The 27433-nt window shown below is 44.4% G+C and overlaps 2 protein-coding genes across 2 annotated transcripts in view; both read right to left on the reverse strand.

The window, feature by feature from the left end:
• Positions 1-745: 745 nt before the first annotated feature.
• On the reverse strand, positions 746-12871 carry NDUFA13 (NADH:ubiquinone oxidoreductase subunit A13). The gene is made up of 5 exons (XM_087703180.1): positions 12719-12871; positions 7102-7180; positions 5373-5444; positions 2831-2900; positions 746-964 (listed from the first exon to the last, which is right to left on the reverse strand). Exons 1-5 carry the CDS (start codon positions 12816-12818, stop codon positions 845-847), a joined length of 441 nt encoding a protein of 146 aa, XP_087559306.1. The 5' UTR covers positions 12819-12871; the 3' UTR covers positions 746-844.
• Positions 12872-16487: 3616 nt separating this feature from the next.
• GATAD2A (GATA zinc finger domain containing 2A) overlaps positions 16488-27433 on the reverse strand; it is a 127115-nt gene continuing 116169 nt past the window's right edge. Inside the window, 3 exon segments of the mRNA XM_087703186.1 lie at positions 16488-19697; positions 22728-22911; positions 24564-24856. Coding sequence (XP_087559312.1) covers positions 19564-19697; positions 22728-22911; positions 24564-24856 — 611 coding nt within the window. The 3' untranslated portion in view covers positions 16488-19563.

A 27433-nucleotide genomic window follows, 5' to 3' on the forward strand; every position in this document is an offset into this window, starting at 1 on the left:
AACTGAATCACTGCGGGTTTTTTTCGGTTAGTAACATGGCTGTGAAGTGACTCTGGCTTCCCCACGGATTTTGCTTGTCCGGAGGTCGCAAAAGGGGATCATGTGACCCTGCCTGGAACATTCATATGCCAGTTGCCAGTGTCCGAATTTTGATCATGTGATCATGCTGCAAAGATTGTAAATATGAACAATGGTTGTGAGTCACTTTTTTCAGTGCTGTTGTAACATCGGAGGGTCATTAAACCAATGGTTTTAAGTCAAGAACTACCTGTACATAAAACCAGCTGGTCTTTTGGTGGCGCGCGCACACACACACACATTAAAGATATAAATAAAAAAAATAAAAAATATCTACTGATCTACCTTACCAGCGGTATGTTGCAACCCACAAATTACATAGTTCCTTAGAGGACGTGCAGAAAGTTCAAATTTTGTTGAAATGCAACCTAATCAAGAATTGTAAAAGTGGGGAGGACAAGCTGGTTTGGTGATTTCCCCATTAAACAGTCATGATGCATTGTTTTAAATATTAAGAGTAAACTCGTCTCTTATTTGTCTGCCAATTTTTCACACGACTTATTCTGACGTGTTTGTTGGGATGAAGCTGAAGGTTTTTGGTGTTTTTTTTGTGAGGCAGGTTGACGGTTGCCAATTTCTCGTTTGGTTCCTTTTGCTAACTGTTTATGGCAATGAAATAAGAGGCAAAATGGAAGAGGGGAAATCAGAAAAGACACGAGGGCAGTCGGCAATGGATCGATGCTCCCGAGAGCATTCGTTTATTAAGAAACATAAGTTCTGTCCTGGGAAAGCAAGAGAGGTGGTTCCTTCCACAACGCTTGTCTGCTTATGTGCTCCAGGTGTAACCGAAGAAGATATCTCGCTGAACTTCTGGTGGCTGGAGGAAGTACAGCTCATCGGATCTGGGAGATACCCAGCGTGTGGTATGGTAGACACTCTGCCCAACCTGGGAGAACAGAGAGGGAACAGGTCAGACAATATTCATGTAGGAAAACTAGGTTGGTCCAGGGCAGGGGTTGGCAACCTTAAACACTCAAAGAGCCATTTGGACCTGTTTCCCACAAAAAAGAAAACACCAGGAGCCACAAAACGCTTCGCATGCCTGGCTATTTCCTGAGCGGCCACAAAACTAGTTATACTAGTAAACATTCTCTCTTTTCTTCTGAAACTTTCCTTTTCTTGGATTTATCCATGGTTGGCCTACCGGGTTGAAAAGCTCAATAAATCACCTGCCAGCGGGTGTTGCTCATTGGCAGTTGTGATGCATATTTTGAGCCACAGGGAGCCGCAGGGAGCCGCAGGAGAGGGATGAAAGAGCCACATGCGGCTCCAGAGCCGTGGGTTGCTGACCCCTGGTCCCATGTTTAAGGTGCTAGCTTAGGAATAGGAGATGGTGAATTCTAGTCCTGCCTTAGACTTGCCTCCAGAAGTTGTGAGTGCCCCAACACTGGAAATCTTTAAGAAGATGTTGGATAGCCATTTGTCTGAAACGGTATAGGGTTTCCTGCCTAGGCAGGGGGTTGGACTAGAAGACCTCCAAGGTCCCTTCCAGCTCTGCTATTGTATTGTATTGGATGATTTTGAGGCAGTCACCAGAAGAGGTTAAGTTCTAGGCCTGCCTTAGGCATGAAAACCGTTTAGGTGATCTTGGGCAAGGAGGCTGTGAGTTTCAGTCTTGCTTGCTTTTGGCACGAAAGAAGGTTGGTTGACGTTGTGCCAGTCCCTCTGTCTCAGTCCAAACCCAGTTCACAGCATTGTGGTTGGGGGGAAATTGGGAGAAGGAAGGAGGTATGCTGGCCTTCTTGGGTTATTTATAAATAATAATAAAGGCAGGATAAAAATCAATAGCATTTTAGCAGTTAGACTTATATACCACTTCATAGGGCTTTCAGCCCTCTCTAAGCGGTTTACAGAGTCAGCCTATCGCCCCCAACAACAATCCGGGTCCTCATTTTACCCACCTCGGAAGGATGGAAGGCTGAGTCAACCCTGAGCCGGTGAGATTTGAACCGCCGAACTGCAGAACTGCAGTCAGCTGAAGTAGCCTGCAGTGCTGCATTTAACCACTGCACCACCTCAGCTCTTCAAATGATCATAATATAGGCAAAGAAAGCTGCAGCAAACGTAAGTGAGGAGCACACCCACAGTTTCATCACTGTCTCTGCTCCTGTTTTGGAACACTAGCTTGCAAATCTAACAAAATGAAATTCAATTGTGAAAAAAAGTAAGGTTCTACATTTAGTCAAGAAAAACGAAATGCACAGGTACAATATAGGTGGTAGTAACTGTGAAAGGGATCTTGGAGTCCTAGTGGATGATCATTTAAATATGAGCCAGCTTTGTGCAGCAGCTGCCAAAAAAGCCAACACAGTTCTAGGCTGCATAAACAGAGGGATAGAATCAAGATCACGTGAAGTGTCAATACCACTTTATAATGCCTTGGTAAGGCCACACTTGGAATATCTTGCCTCCGGTTTTGGTCGCCAGGATGTAGAAAAGATGTGGAGACTCTAGAGCCTCAAACTGGATGCAGTATTCCAAGTGTGGCTTTACCAAAAGTCTGCAAAAGTACCTTTGGCCACCTGGTAGAAAGAGGGCATTGGGGGTTTTTCCGACTGCCCCCAAATTTATCCAGGGCCACCCAGAAGAACTCACTCATGTATGGCCCTTGTATTATAGCTGGGTAGGCAAAGGCTTCACAAGGGAGGGGGCGGCCAAGGGTTCATGGAGGGGGGGTGCAAAGGAAAAACTGGGGGTGCAACAGGAGGAAAAAGAAATTCTTTTTATTACAAAATTTGCCAAAGATTCGAACCTGCCAGCCAGGGACATCTTTCATGATCTTGGCTTCCTCATCCAAGTTTTGACGCATGAGACGCAGTGTCCTTCAACAAACAAAAAAAAGAGAGGGGGAGGGAGGGGGGGGGAGAGAGAGAAAGACAGAAAATTAGATAAAGAGAGAATTAGGATCATCTTGCTCCTATATAGGTAGACATACCAATAATTCAGTCTGGCAATTTACGGCCATTACATTGTGACAGTTATAAAACGGCTCGCCATATCACCCCGACTCAATTTTTATGAACTTCTCTGAAAGTGGTCGTTAAGAGAACACAACAGTCGTTATGTGAACGCCTGATCCTTACATAACCCGTTGCTCACTATGGATTGGGTTTTGCTGTACGCTGCAAGAAAACGCCGATTTTCTTCCGGCAAAAGTGTCGTAAATCACAATAATGTTGACGGTGGGGCACCGCAAGGCCAGATGCCGAGAGCCCCAAATATGATCATGTGACTGGGGGTAGGGGGAGCGGATGCCGGAACTTTGAAACCAGGTTGTAAGTCCCTTTTTCAGGGTCTGCTACAGCAGCAAACAGTCGTAGATTGAGGGCTTACCTGTCTATACAGAGAGAATGCAGAGGAATGAGGCATGCTGGGAATTCGTGCAAATGAATTTCTGCCTTGCCAAACTTGGTCCATACACCTAGTCATATGGGGCTCGATTCAGAGCCTCTGTTGTGGCCCACTAGCGGAGCTGGCAGCAGAGTCGGACAGTGAGGAGGCTGGGGAGGCATATGGGCCAGCCTTGGAGGCTGCGTTAGGTTCAGCTCTGCGTCAGAGGTGGGGCCAAGGCCATCCGGCAGTTCTCAGCTGCCTTCGGAGCTAGACAGCAGTGAGGCAGAGGAACAGCTGGAGCCTGTTCCCAGTGTGTGCATGCGCAGAACTGTCAGAAGACAACAGCAGCTAAGAAATCAGGGTCAACTTGGGAGTAAAGCCCCAGGTGGATGGTGAATGGCCCCTCCCATAGGGAATAAAAGAGGAGCGAAAGGGGAGTGGGCTTTTGCAGGAAACAATTCGTTCATTCGTTTCAGGAGTGTGAAGATCTGTCCATGACTCTCAGAGACTCTGTGCCCAGTCTTTTCCTTGCACAGCACTGCATTTGGAAAATATTATGGCAGCTTTCCAAGCTAGATAAGGTCTGTGGTCATAAATTCACCTTTGAAAGACTGTTTGCCAGGCCTTTGTTGAATGTGAATGAGAGGAATTCACATTCGTTTAATAAAAGGGGTTTTGTCGGGACCAGGAATCTGCTCCAGGCTTTGTGGGGAAGCCTCGGTCAGAACAGTTCACCTGGCCCCTCTGGCCTCTACATTTTTAACCTGCTGGGGACCCCCACACTATATGACCTTGCACAAACACTTGACTTTAAAAATCCTCACCAAATCCTGCAACAAAAGTAGTCCTTGACTTACAACCATTCCTTCAGTGACTGCCTGGAGTTGCAACGGCACTGAAGGAGGATGTTTATGACGACCGTTTTCACTGCAGCAGCCCAAATCACTGCAGCTGCTAAGGGAATCACGCAGCCGTTAAGTGGATCTGGTTCTCTCTCCCCCACCCCACCCCCACTGACTCTGCTTTTCAGAAGCCAGCTGGGAAGGTTACAAATGGTGGTCACATGACCTTGGGACAGTGCAACCGTCATAAATACCTGCCAGTTGCCAAGCGCCCAAATTTTGATCACGGGTCCTTGGGGAGGGTGCAATGGTCATGTGAAAACCGTTTGCGAGTCACTTTTTTCAACGCCATTGTAATTTTGAATGGACACTAAATGAATGGCTTTAAGTCAAGGACCATCTGTAATTGACGAACTCAAAAGGGGGCATGCAGAGGCTTTGGGAGACTTGCAAAGTGCTCTTGAAGGCTGGGGAGAGCAAAAAGGAGCGTGACCCGTCAAAAGCGCGGAGGACAAAATCGCGCTCGACGAAAGCGCGCATGTGATGTCATCACAGCGCGACGAAAAAAATTAAAAATTGAAATAAAATTACAATTAAAGCAAGCTGATTCACATAAAGGTAAGGGTTAGGTTAAGGGTTAGGGTTAGGTTAAGGGTTAGGGTCAGGTTTAGAGCGTTAGCGTTAGGTTTAGCGTTAGGTTAAGGGTTAGTGTTAGGTTTTTCGTTACGTTAACGGTTAGGTTTAGGGTTAGATTTAGGGTTAGGTTTAGGTTTAGGTTTGGGGGGGTTAGGGGAAGGTTTTAGCTTTATTTTTACATTTTTCGATCACAGCGCGATGTTTTCGTCGCACTGTGATGACGTCAAATGCGCGCTTTCGTCGAGCGCGATTTTGTCCTCCGTGATTTTGTGGTGGAACCAAAAAGGAGCAAAAAACGGCCAGTTTTTGCCCCCCCCCAAGCACTCTACAAGCCTCCCAAAACCTCTGCATGCCCCCCCCCTTTTTTTTTTTGCAAAAAAGAGGGCTTTAGAGGGTTGCAGAGTGCAAAAACCTTTTCTTAGGTGAAAGGAAGAGGGGAGGTAAAGAGTCTCTCGGCGTCCAGGCCTGGAGAGCTGAACTTACTTGCGGTCATCCTCAGCCATCAAGAGAGGCATGAGTGCTATCCTGGCTTCTGCGTCCTCAAAGGCCAGCAGCCTAGAAAAGGCGGGAAAAGATCAGGGAGGTGACAACAAAACTCGCTCAGAAAGGAGAAAGCTGCTTTCCAGATCTTGTAACACGGTGGGTTCCCAAGCTCAGCAACTTTAGGATATATGGGCTTCAATTATTAGCATGGCGGCTGGAGAATGCTTCATTGAAAGTCTACCCATGTTAGCTAGGGCAGGGGTCCCCAACCTTGGCAACTTTTTTAAGACTTGTGGACTTCAACTCCCAGAGTTCGGCTTTGCTGGCTGAGGAACTCTGGGAGTTGAAGTCCACAAGTCTTAAAGTTGCCAAGGTTGGAGACCCCTGAGCTAGGGGACTCTGGGAATTGACATTCACACATATTAAATTACCAGGGTTGGGAAAAAAAAGCCCAGAACTCATCCACCCTTCTTTTCTGAAGAGGAAATAAAACTTGTGGACACCATCCAGGTCCTTCGAGACCTTTGACTCTAGGGGGCAGTGCTCACCGTTTCAAAGCCGAAGAGCCAGCACTGTCTGAAGACGTCTCCGTGGTCATGTGGCCGGCATGACTAAACACCAAAGGCGCACAGACCACTGTTAACATTCCCACCAAAGGTGGCCCCTATTTTTCTCCTTGTATTTTTACATGCTTTCAAACTGCTAGGTTGGCAGAAGCTGGGACAAATAACAGGAGCTCACTGTATTACGCACCACTAGGGATTCAAACCGCCAAACTGCTGACCTTTCTGATCAACAGGCTCAGCGCCTTAGCCACCTCGTTTCTTTAGCAACCATATAGCATGGCAAAACAGTCAGGTGGGCCCTGTTACTTTCATGCAGTACTAAACATCTCCACATAACTGTTTCCATCAGTATCTCAAAATTCTCTATATAAAACTTGATCTGTTGATTACATGTATATCACTCTAATTTTCCGCAGAACTCTCCCTGGTTTTGCACATACATGCAACTCTCATACAACAAAACAAAGGTTTTCTTAATCATAGATTAATGAATAAATCACAATTAGCAGAGTGCCAGGTGTACGCAACCCAGACAAAATCACCACCTGGGTTAAGGCAGGGGTGTCGAAACTTGGGAAGACTTGTGGACTTCAACTCCCAGAATTCCCCAGCCAGCATGCTGGCTGGGGAATTCTGGGAGTTGAAGTCCACAAGTCTTAAAAGTTCCCAAGTTTTGACGCCTCTGGGTTAAGGTAAAGGTAGTCCTCGACTTACAACCACACTTGAGCCCAAAATTTATGTTGTTACGTCAGACATGTGTTAAGTGAGTTCTGCCCCATTTTATGACCTTTCTTGCCACCGCTGTTAAGTTGAATCACTGCAGTTGATAAAATTAGCAACCCGGTTGTTAAGTGAGTCTGTCTTCCCCCACTGACTTTGCTTGTCAGAAGGTCGCAAAAGGGGATCCCGTACCTTGGGACCCTGCAACCGTCATAACTATGAACCAGTTGCCAAACATCCAAATTTGAAGTAAGTGACCCTGGGTCAAAACTGTGATCATAAGTGGTCATGCCACTTTATTTCCAGTGCCGTTGTAACTTTGAACGGTCACTAAATGAACGGTTGTAAGTGGAGGACTACCTCTACTGAAGCAAAGGTAACCTGAGACTGTCATGCATATTTTTTTCGGGCCAATTAAACAAAGGGAACGATGGCAAACTTACCTCCTCTCCCAGTTCCACCTGTAAATAGCGTAAGACCCGAAAACAAAGGCTCCAATTCCAATGGCAAGCAGGCCATAACCTAGAAATAACAAAATAGCAATAGCAGTTAAGACTTATATACCGCTTCATAGGGCTTTCAGCCCTCTCTAAGCGGTTTACAGAGTCAGCATATCGCCCCCACAGTCTGGGTCCTCATTTCACCCACCTCGGAAGGATGGAAGGCTGAGTCAACCTTGAGCCGGTGAGATTAGAACCGCTGAACTGCAGATAGCAGTCAGCTGAAGTGGCCTGCAGTACTGCACCCTAACCACTGCGCCACCTCGGCTCTTTCTTAATCAAAATGGGGTCATCATGGTTTATTAGCAACTACCAATGATAGTCAAACAAGAAGAAAAAAGATCTCCAAGGGGAGGCTAAATGTCAGGTCTGCTGGATGCTATTTGGAAACCCTGACAGTTAAGCTTTCAAAGGCTAAGGAGGAGACCTTGGCTTTTTTTTTTTGTATTAGTCATGAACTTCAGGGAGATTCCTGCTTGCTGGTTCCATGACCTCCTTGCAGTTTTTCATCATGGCCACCGTATTTTTCGGAGTATAAAACACACCAAGATTTTGAAGAGGCAATTAAAAAAAAAAAAAACTTTTTGCACTCTGCAGAACTCCCAAAAGCGGGACCATTATTTTCAAAAAAGGGGCATGAATAGCCTTTAGGAGGCTTGTAGAATGCCCTGAACCCGGGGGGAGAAATGAGAAAATTTGATTTGATTGATTGATTTGATTTTATTATATTTATATGCTGCCCTTTTCCCCCCGAAGGGGACTCAGGGCGGCTCACAATTCAAATCAGGGAAGGGGGGTACAGACAAAAAAAAAAAAAAGACGAAACATAACAATACATAATTTAAAAACACACAACAGTCATACCATTCGAGACGGGGGCAACAGCTCTTTAGCCCCAGGCCTGTCGGAACAGCCAAGTTTTAACGGCTTTGCGGAAGGCCTGGAGGGTGGTGAGGGTTCGAATCTCCACGGGGAGTTCGTTCCAAAAAAAGAGCTGATTTTCGCAAAAACGAGCCCGTTTTTTCTTTTTTAAAAAATGGCATGCATAGCCTTTGGGAAGCTTATAGAGTGCTGCTGGGGACCAGGGGGCGGGGGGAGGAGAATGAGCAAAAAACAGTTCGCCACCAGCAGTGCTTCCCTCCAGCCTTTGCCCAAAGCCCCACAACAGGAAGCCAAACCAGACCCCAAGTCAGAATTTCTGCCCCCCTCCAACCTGCAGAAAAACACCCCAAAGGGGGAGACTCTCTGCAGCAACACAAGCGTTCATTGCAAATATCCAGCCCAGGGACCTTCGTTTGAGAACCCCTGATTTAATGCAATACAAATAATGCAAATAATTTTTCTGCGGACCACCTAAATTTTCTCGTGGACCACCAGTGGGTGACCGCTGAGCTAGCAGTCAAGCAGCCGAATTTTGATCAGGTGACCACAGGGATGCTGCAATGGTCGTAAGTGTGAAAAACGGGTCATTAGGCACTTTTTTTCAGTGCCATTGTAACTTCGAACAGCCACTAAAAGAACGGTTGTAAGTCAAGGATTGTCTGTGTTTGCTTTATTTTATCCTGGCTTTATTTTCAGGGGTAACTCAAGGCAGTGAACATACCTAATATTCCTTCCTCCTGTTCCTTTCTCCACAACAACCCCTTGATGTGAATTCGGCTGAGAGGGAGGGACTGGCCCAAAGTCACCCAGGTGGCTTTCATGCTTAAAGTTGGACCAGAACTCAACTGTCTACAGGTTTGTGGCCTCTAGAAGAAACTGGCCCATGCGTTTTCACATCTCGACTGTACTATCATCAGTCATTCCTACAGAATAAAGCGCATATCTGTATGAACACATGTAACCACCAAATGGCCCTTCCTTTTCCCAGCCAGCACATTTCCAAATACAGCTACAGCAGAGGTGGTATTCAGCCAGTTCTGGCGGACTGGTAGCGGAAATTTTAAGTAGTTCGGAGAACCAGCAAATACCACCTCTAATTGCCCCCCCCCCCCATCTATTCGGTGCTTCCTGAGTCCCAGCTGATTGGAGTCCCAGCTGATCGGCTGGGTCTTCTTTTGTTGTACAGAACAGAGCTGGAAAGCAGGTCAGTTGGGTGGGGAGGGAAGGAATGAGGATTTTACAATATCCTTCCCCTGGGGTGCGGTAGAAATAGAGATTTTGCAGTATCCTTCCTCTGGGGTGGGGTGGGAATGGAGATTTTGCAGTATCCTTTCCCTGGAGTGGGGAGGGAATGGGGAATTTATTGTATCCTTTCCCTGGAGTGGAAAGGGAATGAGGATTTTACAGTATCCTTCCCCTGGAGTGGGGTAGAAATGGAGATTTTGCAGTATCCTTCCCCTGGGGTGGAAATGGAGATTTTGCAGTATCCTTCCCCTGGAGTTGAAAGGGAATGGAGATTTTGCAGTATCCTTTCCCTGGAGTGGGGAGGGAATGGGGAATTTACTGTATCCTTTCCCTGGAGTGGAAAGGGAATGAGGATTTTACAGTATCCTTCCCCTGGAGTGGGGTAGAAATGGAGATTTTGCAGTATCCTTTCCCTGGGGTGGAAATGGAGATTTTGCAGTATCCTTCCCCTGGAATGGGAAGGGAATGGGGATTTTACAGTATCCTTTCCCTTGAGCGGGGGAGGGAATGGAGATTTTGCAGTATCCTTCCCCTGGAGTGGGGTAAAAATGGGTTAGAGTTAGGGTATTTTGAGAATCTCCCCCCCTCAAAGGTTAGGTCTTTCCTCTCAGCTATATTAAGGCTATCATTCCTGCTCACCTTCAGAAGGTAAATTTGGGGGATTAGCAGGAGGCACAGCATCCTGATAAACAATCACAACTAACACATTCAGCTACTTTGAAAGGTTTATTTTGAAGTGTCATAAACAGGTACTCCACAACTTATGACCACAATTCAGACCAAAGTTTCTGTTGCTAAGCATGACAGTTAAGTGAGCTTTGCTGTGTCCCATTTTATGACCTTTCTTGCTCACAGTTGTTAAGTGGATCACTGCAGTTGTTAAGTTAGCAACAGGGTTGTTAAGTGAATCTGGCTTCCTCATTAACCCGGCTTGTCAGAAGGTCGCAAAAGGTGATCATATGAACCTGGGCCACTGCAACCATCATAAATATGAGTCGGTTGCCAAATGTCTGAATTTTGATCACATGACCACGGGGATGCTGCAATAATCATGTGTGAAAAATGGTCAGAAGTCCCTTTTTTCAGTGCCGTTGTAACTTCGAACTGTCACCAAATGAACTGTTGTAAGTCAAGGACTACCTGTATAGGAACCCAGCTTGCACCACCTGCTGAATGGGAAGGATAATAAGAGACCCTCTTCAGAAGCTGTTCTAATGGGGGAATCTATGAGTTACCGTATTTTTCAGAGTATAAGATGCACCCTTTTCCCTCAAAAAAGAAAAGAGGCTGAAAATCTGGGTGCGTCTTATACACTGAATACAGCATTTTTTGGCCTCCTGAAACCTGCCCCCTTTGCAAAAATGGCCATGTATAACTTAGGAGGCTTTTAGAGAGCTCCTGGGGGCTGGGGAGGATGGAAATGAGTGAAAAACGGGCCACTTTTTGCTCAATTTTGATCCCCTCCAGCCCCCAGGAGCACTCTTATAAGCCTCCTAAAGGCTATTCATGCCCTTTAAAAAAATGGGGCCATTTTCACAAAAAACAGGCCATTTTTGGGAGGTTTACAGAGTGCAAAAACTTTTTTTTTCCAATTTGCCTCTTCAAAACCTTGGTGCTTCTTATACTCCCATGTGTCTTATACTCTGAAAAATACAGTAAGTCAGTTGAAAGGCTGCACCCCCTCATTTCCTTTGGGCACCTGTGGAGAACTCCCAACTTTCACACAAGCCTACTATCCAGCTGCTCAGATGTCTTGCAGCACACACAAGCAACCCTGGCTTGTTGAATAAATCAGGACTGGCTGGGTTGACAGCAGCAGGCCTTAAGCTGCAAGAAAGACAAAGGCTCATCTTACAGGTCTGTAGAAATTCTCAGTCATCCATGTTAGGAATATAATTCTAACGGTTGGGTTGGCAATATATAAATCATATAACAATGTTATACTTGTTTCTTTAAATCATACTGTAAAATGTGATTGGTTGCTGTTTTCCTCAATCGGCCATAAGAGGGAGCCAGAATGACTGTTAGCTCTGTTCCTTAGATGCTGGGCTGATCTGATCTGAGTGCCGTGAGCTATTGTAAGTTTTGCAACTGTTCGCAAACTTTGAGTACTGAACTGATTATATGATACTGGACTATGTTATTTTGAATTATCCCTTAACTGAAAGACGTTGATGACTGACTGTCTTATCCGTGTATGACTTGGACTGTTTGATGGATTCTGATACCTCTATTTCCAAGAAAGTAAAAGCCTATTTAAACTGCAGTGTCTCTGTATGCTGGTTTGTGTGATCTCCAACACAACTCTCCCAACGCTTCTCTGAATGCACTTGCTCTCCCAACGGGGAGCGTACCTAACAATCCAGATCATGGTTGTTCCAAAGGTTGCTTAGACAACCTTGAACTACGCCGCCTACAATCTGACCTAAGCGTAGTACACAAAATTGTCTGCTACAACGTCCTACCTGTCAATGACTACTTCAGCTTCAACCGCAATAATACACGGGCAACAATAGATACAAACTCAAGGTTGCTCCAAACTCGACTGCAGAAAATACGACTTCAGCAACAGAGTGGTCAACGCCTGGAATGCTCTACCTGACTCTGTTATTTTCTCAAACCCCCACAGCTTCTTAAACTGTCTACCGTGGACCTCACCCCATTCCCACGAGGTCTGGAAGGGGGCATGCATAAGCGCAGCAACGTGCCTACCGTCCCCTGTCCTACTGTCCCCATTTATTTGTACTCATTTCCTGTGCTCATGTCCATGTTTATACTTATACCTGATATCTCGGACATGTTTGAAAAACTAAATAAATAAAATAAATTAAATTAAATAAAGCCATGACCTGGATGATTGAGAATCTCTGCAGACTTTTAGCTATACGATTTGGGATGGACACCCTTTGAATGGTGTGGGAGTAAGAATGGATTTCCAGAGGAAAAATTGCAGACTATAGGAACCATTTGCGCCACTCAGGTGACCCTGAGGACACAGATAAACCTCCAAGTGCTTCAACGGCCCTCTAAAAGGATGCAAATGACCAAGCTGTCTGCAAGGAATATAAACCCTTCCATTCCCCACCATCCTGTCAGAGCCGAAGAAGCTTCTTGGATGAGAAGCGAAACGTCTTCAAAAGAAAAACCAAGGAAGTCCAGTTGCCTCCTGGAAAAAAAAAAGAGTATATTTGGGCTCATCTTACAGATTTTGAACTACCAGAAGGCCATGTATTTACCATACGGTAAATAAATTAAAAAAACAGATTTAGGGTGTCCTGTGGAGGGTTGGAAAAGCAGGGACCCAGCAAAGGAACGCAGCCTATGGTGGCTTATTCAAGGCAGCCATCCCTAGCTTAAACGATGGACCGAGAGCCAGCCGCCTTCCGAAGGCTCCAAGACCCCGAGTTTCAAGACCCCATCTCCCCATCCTCACCCGGGAGCCCCCGATAGGGCAACCGCCTCTTATAGTCGATGGATCCATAACCGCCCGGCGGCGGCATGTCCTGCTTCACCTTCCAGGCTCCCGCCGCCATCTTGGAAGCGGGCGGTTCTCACCCTCCCGCCCCGACGCTTCTTAAGCCCGATCGTCCGCTCCGCCTCTTGTGGGTGACGTCATGCGAGCGCCGCAACGATAGGCGATCTTGGACGAAGACTGACGGTCATGTGATTGGGCCGGGAAAAGTCGGACGGCGAGGCTACTTGTGCGCGTCGGCAGCGGGAGAGTTCTCCCCCCCCCCCCCCGCCTCTCGGCCCCGGAGCGCGCTTGGCAACCGTTCTAGCTCCCTGCGGGATAAGATATGCAGAACGCTAGCATTGGAAGGGTTTTGCAAGGTAGCAGTCCGAGGACCGAAGGGCTGCTCAACCTATTTTTTGAAGGACGACAAATTAAGAATGTACTCTTACAGGGGTCTCCAACCTTGGCCACTTTAAGCCTTGTGGACTTCAACTCCCAGAATTCCTCAGCCAGCAAAGCTGAGGAATTCAGCAAAGCAAAGCTGGCTGAGGAATTCTGGGAGTTGAAGTCCACAAGGCTTAAAGTTGCCAAGGTTGGAGACCCCTGCGTCTAACAGAGTTGGAAGGGACCTTGTAGGTCATATAGTCCTATCCCACCCCAGCCCAAGCAGGAAACCCTATACCATTTCTGACAGATGGCTGTCAGTCTCTTCTTGAAAGCCTCCAGCTCCCACAACTTCCAAAGGCAACTTCTGTTCCATGGGTCGATTGTTCTGTCAGAAAAATTCTCCTTATTTCTAGGTTGAATCGCTCCTTGATCAGTTTCCAGCCATTATTCCTTGTCTGGCCTTTGGGTGCCTTGGAAAATAGTTTGACCCCTCCTCTCTGTGGCAGCCCCTCCAATATTGGAACACTTCTAACATGTCTCCCCTGGTCCTTCTCTTTTCTAGACTAGCCATGTCCAGTTCCTGTAACAGTTCTTCATATTTTAGCCTCCAGTCCCCTAATTAGTACAGATAGTCCTCTACTTACAACAGTTCCTTTAGTGACTGTTTGAAGTTACAACAACGTTGAGGTGATTTACATGACTGTTGCAGCATCCCCATGGTCACGTGATTTATTCAGATGCTTGGTAACTGACTCACATTTATGACGGTTAGTGTCCTGGAGTCATGTGATCCCCCTTTTGTGACCTGACAAATAGTCAATGGGAAACCAGATTCACTTAACCGTGTTAATAATTTAACAATTGGGTCTGGAAGAAATATTTTGAGGAGAAACCGGATATATGGTTTCAAATTGATTTCAAATTCCAGGAAAGCTGTCACAAAAGCAGCCACAGCCAGCCTCCTGTTTCTATTGAACAAGTTTTGTACTACTTGTTTATAATAGATATAATGGCTGGAGCCACACATTACATTGAAGTCTGAATCATGGTTAACAAACTATGTGGCTTAATCTAGAAAACACATAAAGTCAAACAAGACCCATTTTCTCTTTGCATGAATTTTCTTGTATTGTACAGTGAATAATTTGCAAGCTCGGAAGTTTATTACAAAAGATCCTTACCCCCAATACATGATATTCATGCTTTCTTTTGCCTTCCAGTTAAAATGTTCCTTGATTTTATTTTCACTTGATTAAATACACCCACACCACCTGGATGCAAGTTGTTTCACTGATTAATTGTTCTGTCAGGAAATTTCTCCTCTGTTCTAGGTTACTTTTCTCCTTGATTAGTTTCCATCCACTGCTTCTTGTTCTGCCTTCAGGTGCCTTGGAAAATAGTTTGACTCCCTCTTCTTTGTGGCAGCCCCTGAGATATTGGGACACTGCTATCATGTCACCCCTAGTCCTTCTTTTCATTAACTAGACATACCCAGTTCCTGCAACCGTTCTTCATGTTTCTCTCCAGTCCCCTAATCATCTTTGTTGCTCTTCTCTGCACTCTTTCTAGAGTCTCAACATCTTTTTTACATTGTGGCATTCGTAAAAAAATATAATAGAAAGCTATCACTTCTAAGAATATATTAGTGTCCTAAATTCAGGATGTGATTTGGAAAGTAATAGGCATGTTTTTTCTTATCCTGATTTCCAAAACTTAGGGATATACTATCAGTCCATGAAGGTTCAGCTTAGCTGTGATGATTAACAACTTTCAGAGATTTTCCTGCTCCATTCATCTGTTAAATTTGTCAAAATAAATGGGAACTTTAGGCAGTCATCTCACTTATGCCCCATATAAGTTATTTTACTATATTGATATACAGTATATTTTATGGTGGCTGCGCCAAGACTGAAAGGCCCATCATCAAATGCCATCAGCAAACAGGGGGAAAAAAACCCACCAAAATTTATCTGGCTAAATTATTCATGATGCAATACAGGTAGTTCTCAACTTAACCACCATTTGTTTAGTGACCAAAGTTACGATGGCATTAAAAAGGTGACTTATAAGTGGTTTTTATACTTGACTGTTGCAGGATCCTCACGATCATGTGATCAAAAATTTGGGCACTTGGCATCTGGCATGTACTTACGAGTTGTACTGTCCCAGAGTCATGTGATCACCATTTGTAACCACCTCAGCCAGCTTCTGAAAGGCAACGTCTTGGGGGGGGGGGGGAGGAGACAGATTTGCTTATATTTAGGGATTTGCTTAACTGTCAAAAGATCGTAAAATAAGACAAAACTCACATAACTGCCTTGCCTAGCATTGGAAATGAGCCCAATTATGGTTATAAGTCAAGGACTACCCATACTTAACACCAAACATGGCCAAGAATGCATAATTCTTCACCAAAATTATTTCCCGTTTTCTCTCAACGGTAAAGCAGGTGTTCTCAACTTTTTATTCATTTATTTGTATAAATGTTATTAGCCACCCATTTTACTACATAGTAACTGGAGGAATCTTTGAAATAATTTCCAGATCTCAGGGACAAATATGAAAATCTCACGGCAGGCTTCACTTCCAACCAGTAGAATTGTTTTATGTTTACAACATGAGCAAAGTGGCAGGCTAGCAGCTCACTCAATTTAGTGTCTTAAGAACACCTGTTGTTGCAAATGCTCGCATTGCATGGCACATGAAGTTTTTCCATTGCAAGCTAAGGTTATTTATTTATTTGAAAGAATTATATGGCTGCCCGCTTTAGGAATATATCTCTTGAGTGGCTCACAATGAAAGCTGTGAAATAAAAAATGATCTCAGATGACAAAAGTATGCAGGATTTTAATCCATTTAGTGCAGTTGTTGTGCTCCAGAGATTTTGATCTTGGATGCAATTAGTGTCTTTTTATTATGACTTTTCAGACACTTCTATTCTCTGCTTTCCACCCTAGTCCATTTTCAGACAGGAGAGCACATACAAACACACTCGTGTCATTAGCAAAACTACATTAGTGTTTCTCTTCCTAGCAAGTAAATGAATTGCAGGTGAAGAGGAATCAGAAGAAATAATGATGACAGTTTTGACACCACTGTTATGTTTACCTCTGTTAATGCATAAGAGAGAATATCAGAAAGCTTTGCTTATTGTATGCAGCTATATTTCAACTTTCCCCAACATCAAATGAATATCCAAGTCTTTTTCTTAGGCATCATCACAGGATATTACTTGTTTTCTAGAACACCTAAAACATCTTCTGATGCCCATTTGAGTGACATTGATGTTCTAATCCCCCCAATGATGATGTATTCAAAGTCTGGTAATTCGACCCGAGGCTTAAAAGATCCAACACAGGAATTGCTTCAAGTTAAAAGATTTATTTTTCTGGACCTCCAAAATTTCCTGGACAATTCCAACCCCGATCAAAAAGAGATTTCTGACACGGCTTGGGGGTTTTCATCTTTTAAAAAAAGAAATGGCTTTTGGAAACACAGGTTCACAACTGTTGGTCAAACTGCTCCAGCTTTAAAACGTCACGTGGACAAACCTATCCTTCCTGATTTGTAAGTTAATCCAGCTCCTACGCAAAAAGCAAGGCCAGAATTTCAGAAATGGAAACCTCGATTCACATCCGATCTAAGGCAGACCGATGATGCAAACGTGGGGGGGAAAAAACGCCAGAGAAATTGAACAGTTATGTCTACACTACAGCTTCATACCAGTTTTAAGTCTACTTGACCCATCAGAGAAGTCTTGGGGTTAATCTGGAAATGAGATAGGTTCTTTAGGAGAATGGAACTCCAATTGTTTATACTGGTGCAAACTTCTATATGGAACTGAAGTGCAAGAGAGAGAGAAAGAGAGAGGGGGGGGAGAGAGAGAGAGGGTGGAAGAGAGGGAGGGAGAGAGAGAGAGAGAAAACAATGGTATTAAGGTATCTTAACTTTGGGTAGAAAATCAACAAGAATGCTTTTAAAGCCCACTAAATTCAAAGGTGAGGATGGAGGGTAAAGCAATAGTTTTGATGTACAAACAAAAGCAGGCCCCACCACGAACACTGAAATTCAGATGAACTGTGTACAAAAAATAATAATAATTAAAACCCTATAACGCTTGCTATCCACCAGAACTTTAAAACATATCTAAATATTCTCAAGCTTACAGAAAAGGAAAAAAGGGGGAATTAGGAGGAACTTTTTTTATTAAAATGCAAGAGCTGTCATTGGAACGGGAGCCCTTCCTGATACAGTAACATTGGTAGGTCTGTTCTTAAATTAGGCATCTCACTTGTAGCTAACAAAATACCAGACCCCAAAAAAGGTTTGCCTGCACAGTATTAATCCCCTCCCACCCTGTTTTATATATAGTCTTATATATATATTTATATATATTTATATTTATATATGCATTTGTTTATATATAATTTTTTTTGCAACAAACTCTTATATCAGCACTAGATCTAGTACCAATACGCTAGTATGAATAGGTATAGAAAGGTCTGTACTTCTGCCTCTACTATAAAAAAAAATGGCATTAAAGGGGAAAAATAAGACTAAGACATTCCCCCCCGTATTTCACTGAATTTGGCAGGGGGCCAGGGGAAGTGCGGTTTAAAGCCAACATTAGTCAAGATCAGGGGTCTCCAAATTTGGGCACTTTAAGACTTGTGGACTTCAACTCCCAGAATTCTTTGCTGGCTGAGGCATTCTGGGAGTTGAAGTCCACAAGTCTTAAAGTGCCCAAGTTTGGAGACCTCTGGTCAAGATGCTAGTAGTAAAAATCAGTTACATTTCTAAGGATGGGATTGAACATACCAGAGACAACCGATTTTTGCACCCGTGTTGTGCTGATAAAGCCGGAGACCCTGTGCTTTGTTTTTTTGTTTCCTACACTAGACACCCTCTACTTGTGCCCCTGGCTGGGAATTATGGGAGCTCAGTCCAACATTGTATGGAGGGCACCAGTAATATAATGGTTCCCCAATGACAAGGCTGTTTCTCCCCCACCCACCCCCAACAACTGGTAGCAAGAGAGATTGTGGACTTATGTCTCGTGGTGTTGTTTTTATTTATTTCTTTTTTTTTTTTAAACACAAAAAAAATGTACTTCTCTGGTCCCTTCTGCTCCACATGACTAAATTGCACACCGTTCTTAAGACAGGCAAGTAAAAACCTTTCTAGAAAAAAATTGAAAAGGGGGAAGGGAGATTCAATCAGATCCTGCTTTTTTTTTTTGTAGGAAAAAAAAATATTCATCTCCACACGGTTCACTTTTTCTCTTTGGGAGCATCAGACTTATTTTTTCATATTTTTCTATTTTTTTAAAAACAAAAAAACAACGACAACCTGTTCATTCGTTTCAGATGGAGGAGATTCAGTAGAGAAGCTCTTTTATATAAACTGTCCAGTAATTCTTTAAGCCAGCAAAGGGTCCAGAGCAGAAACATCTGTCTGAAACAAGATTCTATTTATTAAAAAAAAGAAGAAGAAGAAAGAAAGAAACCCCCAAAACAAGAAGATGCACATCCTGTGTTCGGTTGCTCCATTTCTTCCGGCGGTGGCAAGTCCGTCTGCATTTGCTCGTAATGTTAAGTTATTACTGGGTTAAAAAGAAAACAAAATGAAACCTCCAAACCAAACGCCAAGCTCCTGCCGTTATCTTTTTGGAATAGAGCCTCCTCAGGAATTACAGTGGGGTTTAGAGAAAACCAGTCCAGCTTTCTGGGTTTTTGTCCCTCCCCCTGCCAATGTTGCCAGGTCCCACTTCTGCTTTCTATGAATGGGTGAAGTACATCGTTGGTCACGAAGGGCCACTGTATGATCAACCAAAGTAAAATTCAGCTAAGGTAACTTAAAAAAAAGAGAGAGAGAGAGAGATGGCATGTAAGAAGGGAAGGGACCGAGACCGGAAGCAATTGAGCCATCAAATCTCTTGCATAAGAGTCCTTGTTCCATACTAGTGCTGATCCAAAAAAGAGAGAGAGAGAGAGAGAGAAAATAATAACAACCCCCAAACTAAAGAGACAAAATACACAGAGAAAACAATAATATTAAATTGAGATTCTCCTCGGGGATGGTCTTAACCATCAGCCAAAAAAAAAAGGTTTGCAAGAACTCGGTAGCCTAAATGTTCATTACCACCCTTTCGAGCGTCCATTCTATCCAGCAGGAAGCAAAGTAGCCCCTGATGGGGGACTGGCGCAAAAATATATATATATATATATATATGTAAAAAATACTTTCCGGCAAACCCCGCAGGCAGATCCAGTTAGACTTGAAAGCGGCTTTTCCACTGCGTGGAGAGATTTCGGAGGGAAGGATGGCAGAATCAAAAGGAGAAGAAGAAGGGGGGGGGGGAAAACCCAAGAAGGTGTAATAGACAAAAAAAAAATTTTTTTTTTTGAAGTCTTCCACTCGGGGCGGAGGTTTTTGCGTTATTTCCATGTGGCCGATTGAGGGATGGACCGCGGAGGAATCATATCCAAGAGATATTCGCGCTGGCGATCTACGGCTGAGGAGGTGGTTTTGTGCACAGTGAGACCAGGGTTAACGAAGTTCAACGTCCCTCCTGGAGAAAAGGAACACAAAGGGTGTGTTGAAATGAACTTTTAAAGGGAGAGACAGATTTCCCCTTCTAATAATGTCTAGGGCAGCATTTCTCAACTTTTAGCAGCTTGAAGATGGGTGGACTTCAACTCCCAGAATTCCCCAGCCTGTTCTGACCGAGGCTTCCCAAGAGCATGAAGCAAACTCCTTGTCCCGACAAAAAACTCTTTTATTAATTTACTGTGAATTCTCCTCATTCACATCCAGCAGAGTCTTCCAAGGAAGGATTTAGAGTCACAGTCACAGACCTTATCTGGCTTGGAGAGCTGACCGGCTGATATCTGCAAAACCTGGCAAGGAGTCTCGGAGAGTCACGAACCAATGAAGCAAACTAATTGTCTCCTGCAAACTCCACTCCCCTTTCGCTCCTCTTTTATTTCCTCTGGGGGGGGGGCATTCATTGTCCACCTGTGGCCTTACTCCCAAGTCGCCCCCTGTTCTTTAGCTGTTCCCTTCGTCTGGCAACTCCGTGCATGCGCACAATGGGAACAGGCTCCAGCTGTTCTTCTGCTCCACTGATCTCTGACTCCAAAAGCAGTTGATAACTGTTGGATGGCTCTGGCCCTCTCTTTGCCTCCAACATAGAGCCCTCATCAGAGCCTTCCCCAGACTCCAGGACCAGCCCATGTTCTTCCCCAACCTCCTCACTGTCTGAATCTGCTGCCAGCTCCACTGGCCGGCCACAACACAGCCAGCCATGCTGCCTGGGGAATTCTGGGAGTTGAAGTCCACCCATCATCAAGCTGCTAAGATTAAGAAATGTTGATCTAGGCACTCTCTCCCCTTTCTGGCTTTCCTCAGATGTATCAAGACGGGCATGTCTTAAAATTCCCACGAGGAACTGCATTCTCAATAATATTGACAACACAGCCAGACTGGGAAAAGGCATCCCCGTCTGGGGACAAAGCCAGCATAGAATAAGGATGAGAGAGAAGTATTCTTGGGGAAATCTTTAAAAAAACAACAGTTTGATTAATTGCATTTTGCAAACTATAGATAAGACACACACAGATGAAGAAAAGCCCAAAGCAAAAACAGACACCCATGAGCACCGAACACATACCTGCCATTAGATGCAAGTAATCTTTGACTTATGAACATTTTGTTTAACAACTGTTTGAAGTCATGGAAAATGACTTACAACTGTCTTATAACTGTCGCACCACCCTGGTGGTCACATGATCGCAATTGGGGCACTCGGCACACCCAGCTCACATTTATCACTGTTTGCAGCAACTGGCGGTCACTTAAATTGCAATTGGTAACCATCCCAGCTGGCTTCTGACAAGCGAAGTTAATTGGGAAAGCCTGATTTATTTAATAAGCACACGATTCACTTAACAACCGCATGGTTCACTGAATGACCACCGTAAGAATAGTCATCAAATTAGACCTAGTCACATGATGACTTGTTTAATGTCTGCCATCACTTAGCCTATGGGGATGGAAAGATTACTCTTGTTGCAATTGTGGTGCTGACATGCAAAGTATTAAACATACCGGTAGTCCTCAACTTACAACAGTTCATTTAGTGACCGTTCAAAGTTACAACAACACTGAAAAAAGTGACTTATGGGCATTTTTCACACTTTCAAGAACGTTGCAGCAGCAAAACTCAGATGCTTGGCAACTGATTGATATTTATGACGGTTGCAGGGCCCTGGGGTCATGTGATCTCCTTTTGCAACCCTTCTGACAAGCAAAATCATTGGGAAAGCCAGATTCACTTAACAACCATGTTACTAACTTAACAAATGCAATGTTTCGCTTAACAACCGTGGCAAGAAAGGTCGTAAAAATGGACAAAATTTCTTTTGGGCTCAATTGTGGTCATAGGTCAAGGACTACCTGTAATAAATTTAAATGATGATGATAATACTAATACTAATAATAATAAGGAGCCCTTGGAGCAATACCCAAAGGGCTACCTCGCTATTTGGAAATTTCAAATTTATCAGACTTGAATATTCTGACTCTACAAAAAACCACCCTACTTGGAACAGCTTATATCCTCCGACGTTACCTTAATAGTTCCTAGGTCCTTGGTTAGGACTCGAGCTGTTGAGCTACCAACCAGCCCCAAAGGCTGTGAATCTCACACCAAAGATTAACCACGCAATAATAATAATAATAATGAAATCTGATCAGTTTCTTCAATTGCCCTCTCCCTCATCTCAAAATAAGAGAGGGGAATTCAACACATGACCGCAGAGTGGGTTTTAGAAAAATATACCACTTCTGGGCTTTGGGGCTTTTAACAACAAGCAATATAAATTAAATAGACCAAGATTTTATAATTTGTAGCTCTAAGAGGGTCACCCAAAGGACACTGGTATTTCCCAATATCCCTTTAAAAGGAAGTCATGGGGAGTGGCTCAGAATTGATATACAGGTAGTCCTCAACTTATAACAGTTCATTTAGTGGTCGTTCAACATTACAGCATCACTGAAAAAAGGGACTTATGATAGTTTTTCATCCCTACGACCGTTGCAGCATCTCCACAGTCATGTGATCAAAATTCAGACACTTGGCAACCGACTCGCATTTATGACGGTTGCAGTGTCCTGGGGTCATGTGACCCGCTTTTGCGACCTTCTGACCAGCAAAGTCAACGGGGAAGCCATATTCACTTTAACAACCGTGGGTTACTAACAATGATTTCCACTTAACAACTGTGGCACGAAAGGTCGTAAAGTGAGGCAAAACCCACTTCAACGAACGTCCCGCTTAGCAAGAGACATTTTGGGCTCAATTGTGGTGGTAAGTGGAGGACTACCTTTAATATTTCACAACAGTGAGAGGGAGGCCTTAGCAGACTTAGATTGCTTTGAAAGAATGAACGCAACCAAAAGAAAGGAAGAGAAATAAATAGAAACAGCCTTTTCACCCAGAGGTTTATTTATTTTTCCTTTCAGAAAGAATGCTGGCCGGACAAGGGAGCGCGGCCAGCGGCGATAAAAAGACAAGAAGTCTCGAGAGCGAGTCATCTACCTGCGTTGACGGGTGTCTTCTTCCAAGTGTAAGCACCTCCTTTGCCGATGGGTCTCTGAGCACGCTTACCTTGCCTGCCACCAAGTACGGCCACACCGGAGGCGTTCTGCAACTTGGGCGACTGGCTAAATGCATGCAAGACTCCACGAGGGGTGCTGGCACTTCGGGGCAGCTGGCTGGAGGCCTGAACAGGGATCAAGACAAGGAAGGGAAAATAAACCATGAAAAATCCAAGTGCTGGAAAGGAGGCCAGAGTAGAAGCACATTCTTGGAATCATACAGAGCAGTTGTTTCCCAAACTTGGGAACTTTTGAGGTATGTGGACTTCAACTTCCAGAGTTGAAGCTATTGCGAGGTGGGGAATACTGGGAGTTGGAAGTCCACACATCTCAAAGTTCCTAAGCTTGGAAAACACTGGTCTGACCAGAATAGAGTTGGAAGGGACCTTGGAGATCATCTAGTCCACCCCCCTGGTCAAGCAGGAGACTCTACACCATTTTAGACAAATAGTTGTCCAATCTCTTCTTAAAAACTTCCAGCGTTGAAACAACCACAACTTCTGAAGGCAAGCTGTTCCACTGGTTAATTGTTCTCACTGTTAATAAATTTCTCCTTAATTTCTGGATGCTTTTCTTGATTAGTTTCCATCCATTGCTTCTGGTTCCGCCTCCAGATGTTTTGGAGAAAAGATTGACCCCCTCTTCTTTGTGGCAGCTCCTTAGATACTGGAACACTGCTATTATGTCACATGTATTTCTTCTTTTCTCTATACTTGCCGTACCCAATTCCTGCAACCATTCTTTATATGTTTTTGTCTCCAGGCCTTTAATCATCTTAGTTATGTGTTCTTTAACTCCTGTGCCCAAGCAGGGAAAAAGTGAATTAGTTGTGTTAGTGTTGTTTTCATGTGCCCAGTCCTGATTTTGGGCTTTTCCCAGGTAGATTTTAATTTATGCCACAGGGAAACTGATGGGTTTCTAGGTTGTGGACATACAACTGGGGAGTGAGTGAGGATTGAACCTGCTTTTAGAATACCGTATTTTCACCCATATAACCCGCGGGTTATATGCGCTTTTTACATGCACAGCGCCCCCCTGCGGGTTATATGCGTGGGCGGGGTATACGGAAAATATTTTACACGATCGGAGGCTTGCACAGGCTTCTTTCTCCGTTTCTTCCCCCACCCCGATCTCAGCTGTTTCCTTCTCCTCCGTTCCTTTCCTCTTCCCCAGCTTGCTCAGGCTTCTTTCTCCGTTTCTTCCCCCACCCCGATCTCAGCTGTTTCCTTCTCCTCCGTTCCTTTCCTCTTCCCCAGCTTGCGCAGGCTTCTTTCTCCGTTTCTTCCCCCCCCCATCTCAGCTGTTTCCCTTCTCTCTTACTCGTCGCGGGTTATATGCGTGGGCGGGGTATACGGAAAATATTTTACACGATCCCGAAAACCCGCGGGTTATTCGCGTGGGCGGGTTATTTGCGTGGGCGGGTTATATGGGTGAAAATACGGTAACGTGGTGGGGAGTTGTAGCACAAGAATCACATTAAATAAGTACAGAAATAAGCCTTCATGTTTTTAATCACCCCTTTCATATTACATTCTAAATTATTTTTGTGCCAACTTTTGGAAAAGTGTTAAGAGGTTCAGTTGTGCATCTTTATTTCTTTGTATATTCTAGGTGAGATTCGAACTGCCGGCAGTTGGCAGAAGTAGCCTGCAGTACCGCATTCCAACCCCAGTGCCACCACGGCTCATGTAAGTCAAGGACTACCTGTATCCACCAGCACTGTGAGGACTTCTTCTTCAGCCTGTAACCTTGAGAAAGCAAGCCAAAAGATGCTTACCTGCTTGAGCGAGTGATGCTGCTGAGCGATCTGTTCTGGCTTGCTCTGAATGGGGGAGGCGGCCTGTTGCAATATCCGCTGCTCGATCTCCTGCTCCTGTTGCAAGGCCTTCACAAAGGCAGCCTTCAGCCGGCTCGTGTGCTCGGCCTTCAGCGCCTTCTTCTGATTGGAGGACATGCACGTCTCGCACATGATGGAGCCGCTCTTCTCCTCCCTCCAGCGGCAGGTGAAGTCCGTCTTGCACTGGACGCAGGTGTAGGGCTCCTGCGAGGAGGGGCTGACAGAGACTTTACCTGCACAAGAGACAGAAGGATCAACCAAGGGCTTCTGACCTCTAGCTGGGGTTCTTAAGATGGCCAGGAAAAAGCTAGCAAGAAATGGAAGGAATAAGAATAGGTAAAGGTAAAAGTTCCCTCGGACATATGTGCTAGTCGTTCCCGACTCTAGAGGGTGGTGCTCATCTCCATTTCAAAGCCAAAGAGCCAGCGCTGTCCGAAGACATCTCCATGGTCATGTGGCCAGCATGATTAAATGCCGAAGGATCACGGAATGCTGTTACCTTCCCACCAAAGGTGGTTCATATTTTCCTACTTGCATTTTTACATGCTTTCGAACTGCTAGGTTGGCAGAAGCTGGGACAAGTAATGGGAGCTCATTCCATTACGCAGCGCTAGGGATTCGAACTGCCGAACTGCTGACCTTTCTGATCGACAGGCTCAGCGTCTTAGCCACTGAGCCAAGCCAATTCAACAGTGCAATGGACAGGAGTTAAGTTTTAGAAGACTGAGAGACAGCGTGGAAGCAACAGAGATTTACAAAGAAAAGTTCTAAAAGAGCAAGTACAGTTGATCTCTACAGAATGGTTCCCCAAGTCAGAGGTAGTTTGAGGCTTCTATTTGAAAGAATTCAGCATGATGGAGACTGATGTACAGTGGTACCTTGGTACTCATCATTAATTGGCTTCAGGAGGCGCGATGAGTACCACATTTTTTCCACAAGGAATAATGTACTGAGTCACAAGGCAGCCGACACCAACAAATTCTATCTTGTGCGTTGAGTACCAAACAAATGAGACAAACTGGGATGAAATTTTCCTGTCAAAATGCTTTGATTACCAATTTCGATGAGTTTCAAAGCAGCTGAGCACCAAGGTACCACTCGATTTCCTGCTTGGGATGACTCCATGTCTTTGGGTCACAGCCTGGAGGTACCTGTCACTCTGACTTCTCTTACTGAAGAATGGGCATGAACTGATTTAAACCCCAAAGCAGGTTCCCATGGTACTCTACACAGCAGTGGCTTTTGGAGAGAGAGGGGAATTCTCTCAACTCTGCCATTTGGGGAGGCCATAGATTGAACCTGTGATGGTTTGCATGCAAAAGCAGAAAAGGGGTGGCAAGGTAAGACTTCAACACGACTTCATACCTGGTCAATAGTGTGGTGCAATGGTTAGGGCAGTGATCTCAGGTTAAGGAGATCTAGATTCAAGCCCATTGTCAGCATGGTTCACTCAAGAGAGTGACTTTGAGTTGGCTATTATCTGTTAGCCCAACCTACTTCACAGGGTTGTTATGGGGATGACATTTGAAAAGTTTCTATTATGTATATTGCCCTAAACCTTTCATAGGACAGGTGGGACATAAAGCCAACGTACAACATGAGAGCCAGTTTGGTGTAGTGGTTAAGGTGCTGACCTAGAAACCAGGAGACTGTGAGTTCTAGTCCCCTTGGCAAGAAGCCCAGCAGGTTTCTCTCTCAGCCCAACCCACTTCACAAGAATTGTTGTGGGGAGAATAGGAGAGGAAGAGTATTAGGTATGTTCACCACCTTGGGTTATTTATAAAGTAATAAAGGCCAGATAAAAATCTGTTGAATAAACAAACAGCCAATAATAAAACAATGCCAACCCATCTTCTCTCTGTTACATATGTACAGTAGTGGTCAAAATTGTGGACACCTTTTGGGAAAAGTGTATTTTTGAGGTTTGATGGCTAGTAACACCACTTTTTTGAGGGGGAGGGGGAGTTTCAAGATAATCATATTCCATTGCTGGAATGGCCTGGGAATAGCCCAGACCTTAACCCAATTGAAAATCTATGGAGCTGACTAAAGAAACTTGTTAGTTAGAAGCGACTCCGCAATAAAACCCAGTTAATAGAAGCAATCATTCAATGTTGGTTTCATATTATAACAGCTGCAGAACTAAAAGACTTGGTTCACTTCATGGGAAGACGCTGTAAGGCCATAATTCATGCTAAAGGTTACCCAACTAAGTATTAACTGTCATGGTGATAATTTTTGTATATCTCGTTTCTTCTAAGGTGACAATTTTTTCTATATCTTATTTCAATTTTCTTCTTTTATAATTGCTATTCTAATAGCAAATCCTTCACAAAAGTTATTGCATTACATTCTTGATTAAATTATCTTTCCATTGATATATAATTTTATGGTGCTACTCCAAAAAAAGTGGTGTTATCAGCTAGTTTTAGAAAATACACTTTTCCCAAAAGGTTTCCACAATTTTGGCCACTACTGTATATCCCCCAGTTTACATTAAGCAATGGAGGTGAAAATCTCAGCTTTACTGAGAGCAGACAGTTAAGGTACTCTTAAAATAGCTTTTCCCAGGAAGGAAGGAGAGAAGAAAGGGGGGTAGGAAGGAGGGAGGGAAGGAAGGAGGGAGGGAAGCAAGGAGGGAAGGAAGGAGGGAAGGAGAGAAGAAAGGAAGGAAGGAGGGAAGGAAGGAGAGAAGAAAGGAGGGAAGGAAGGAGGGAATGTAGGAGAGAAGGAAGGAGGAAAGGAAGGAGAGAAGGAGAAAAGAAAGGAGGGAAGGAAGGAGGGAAGGAGAGAAGGAGGGAAGGGGAAGG

Source organism: Thamnophis sirtalis, unplaced genomic scaffold (genome assembly GCF_051295495.1).
Source record: "Thamnophis sirtalis isolate CommonGarterSnake01/CBP01778 unplaced genomic scaffold, rThaSir2_p1.2 scaffold_1, whole genome shotgun sequence".
Lineage (NCBI taxonomy): Eukaryota > Metazoa > Chordata > Lepidosauria > Squamata > Natricidae > Thamnophis > Thamnophis sirtalis.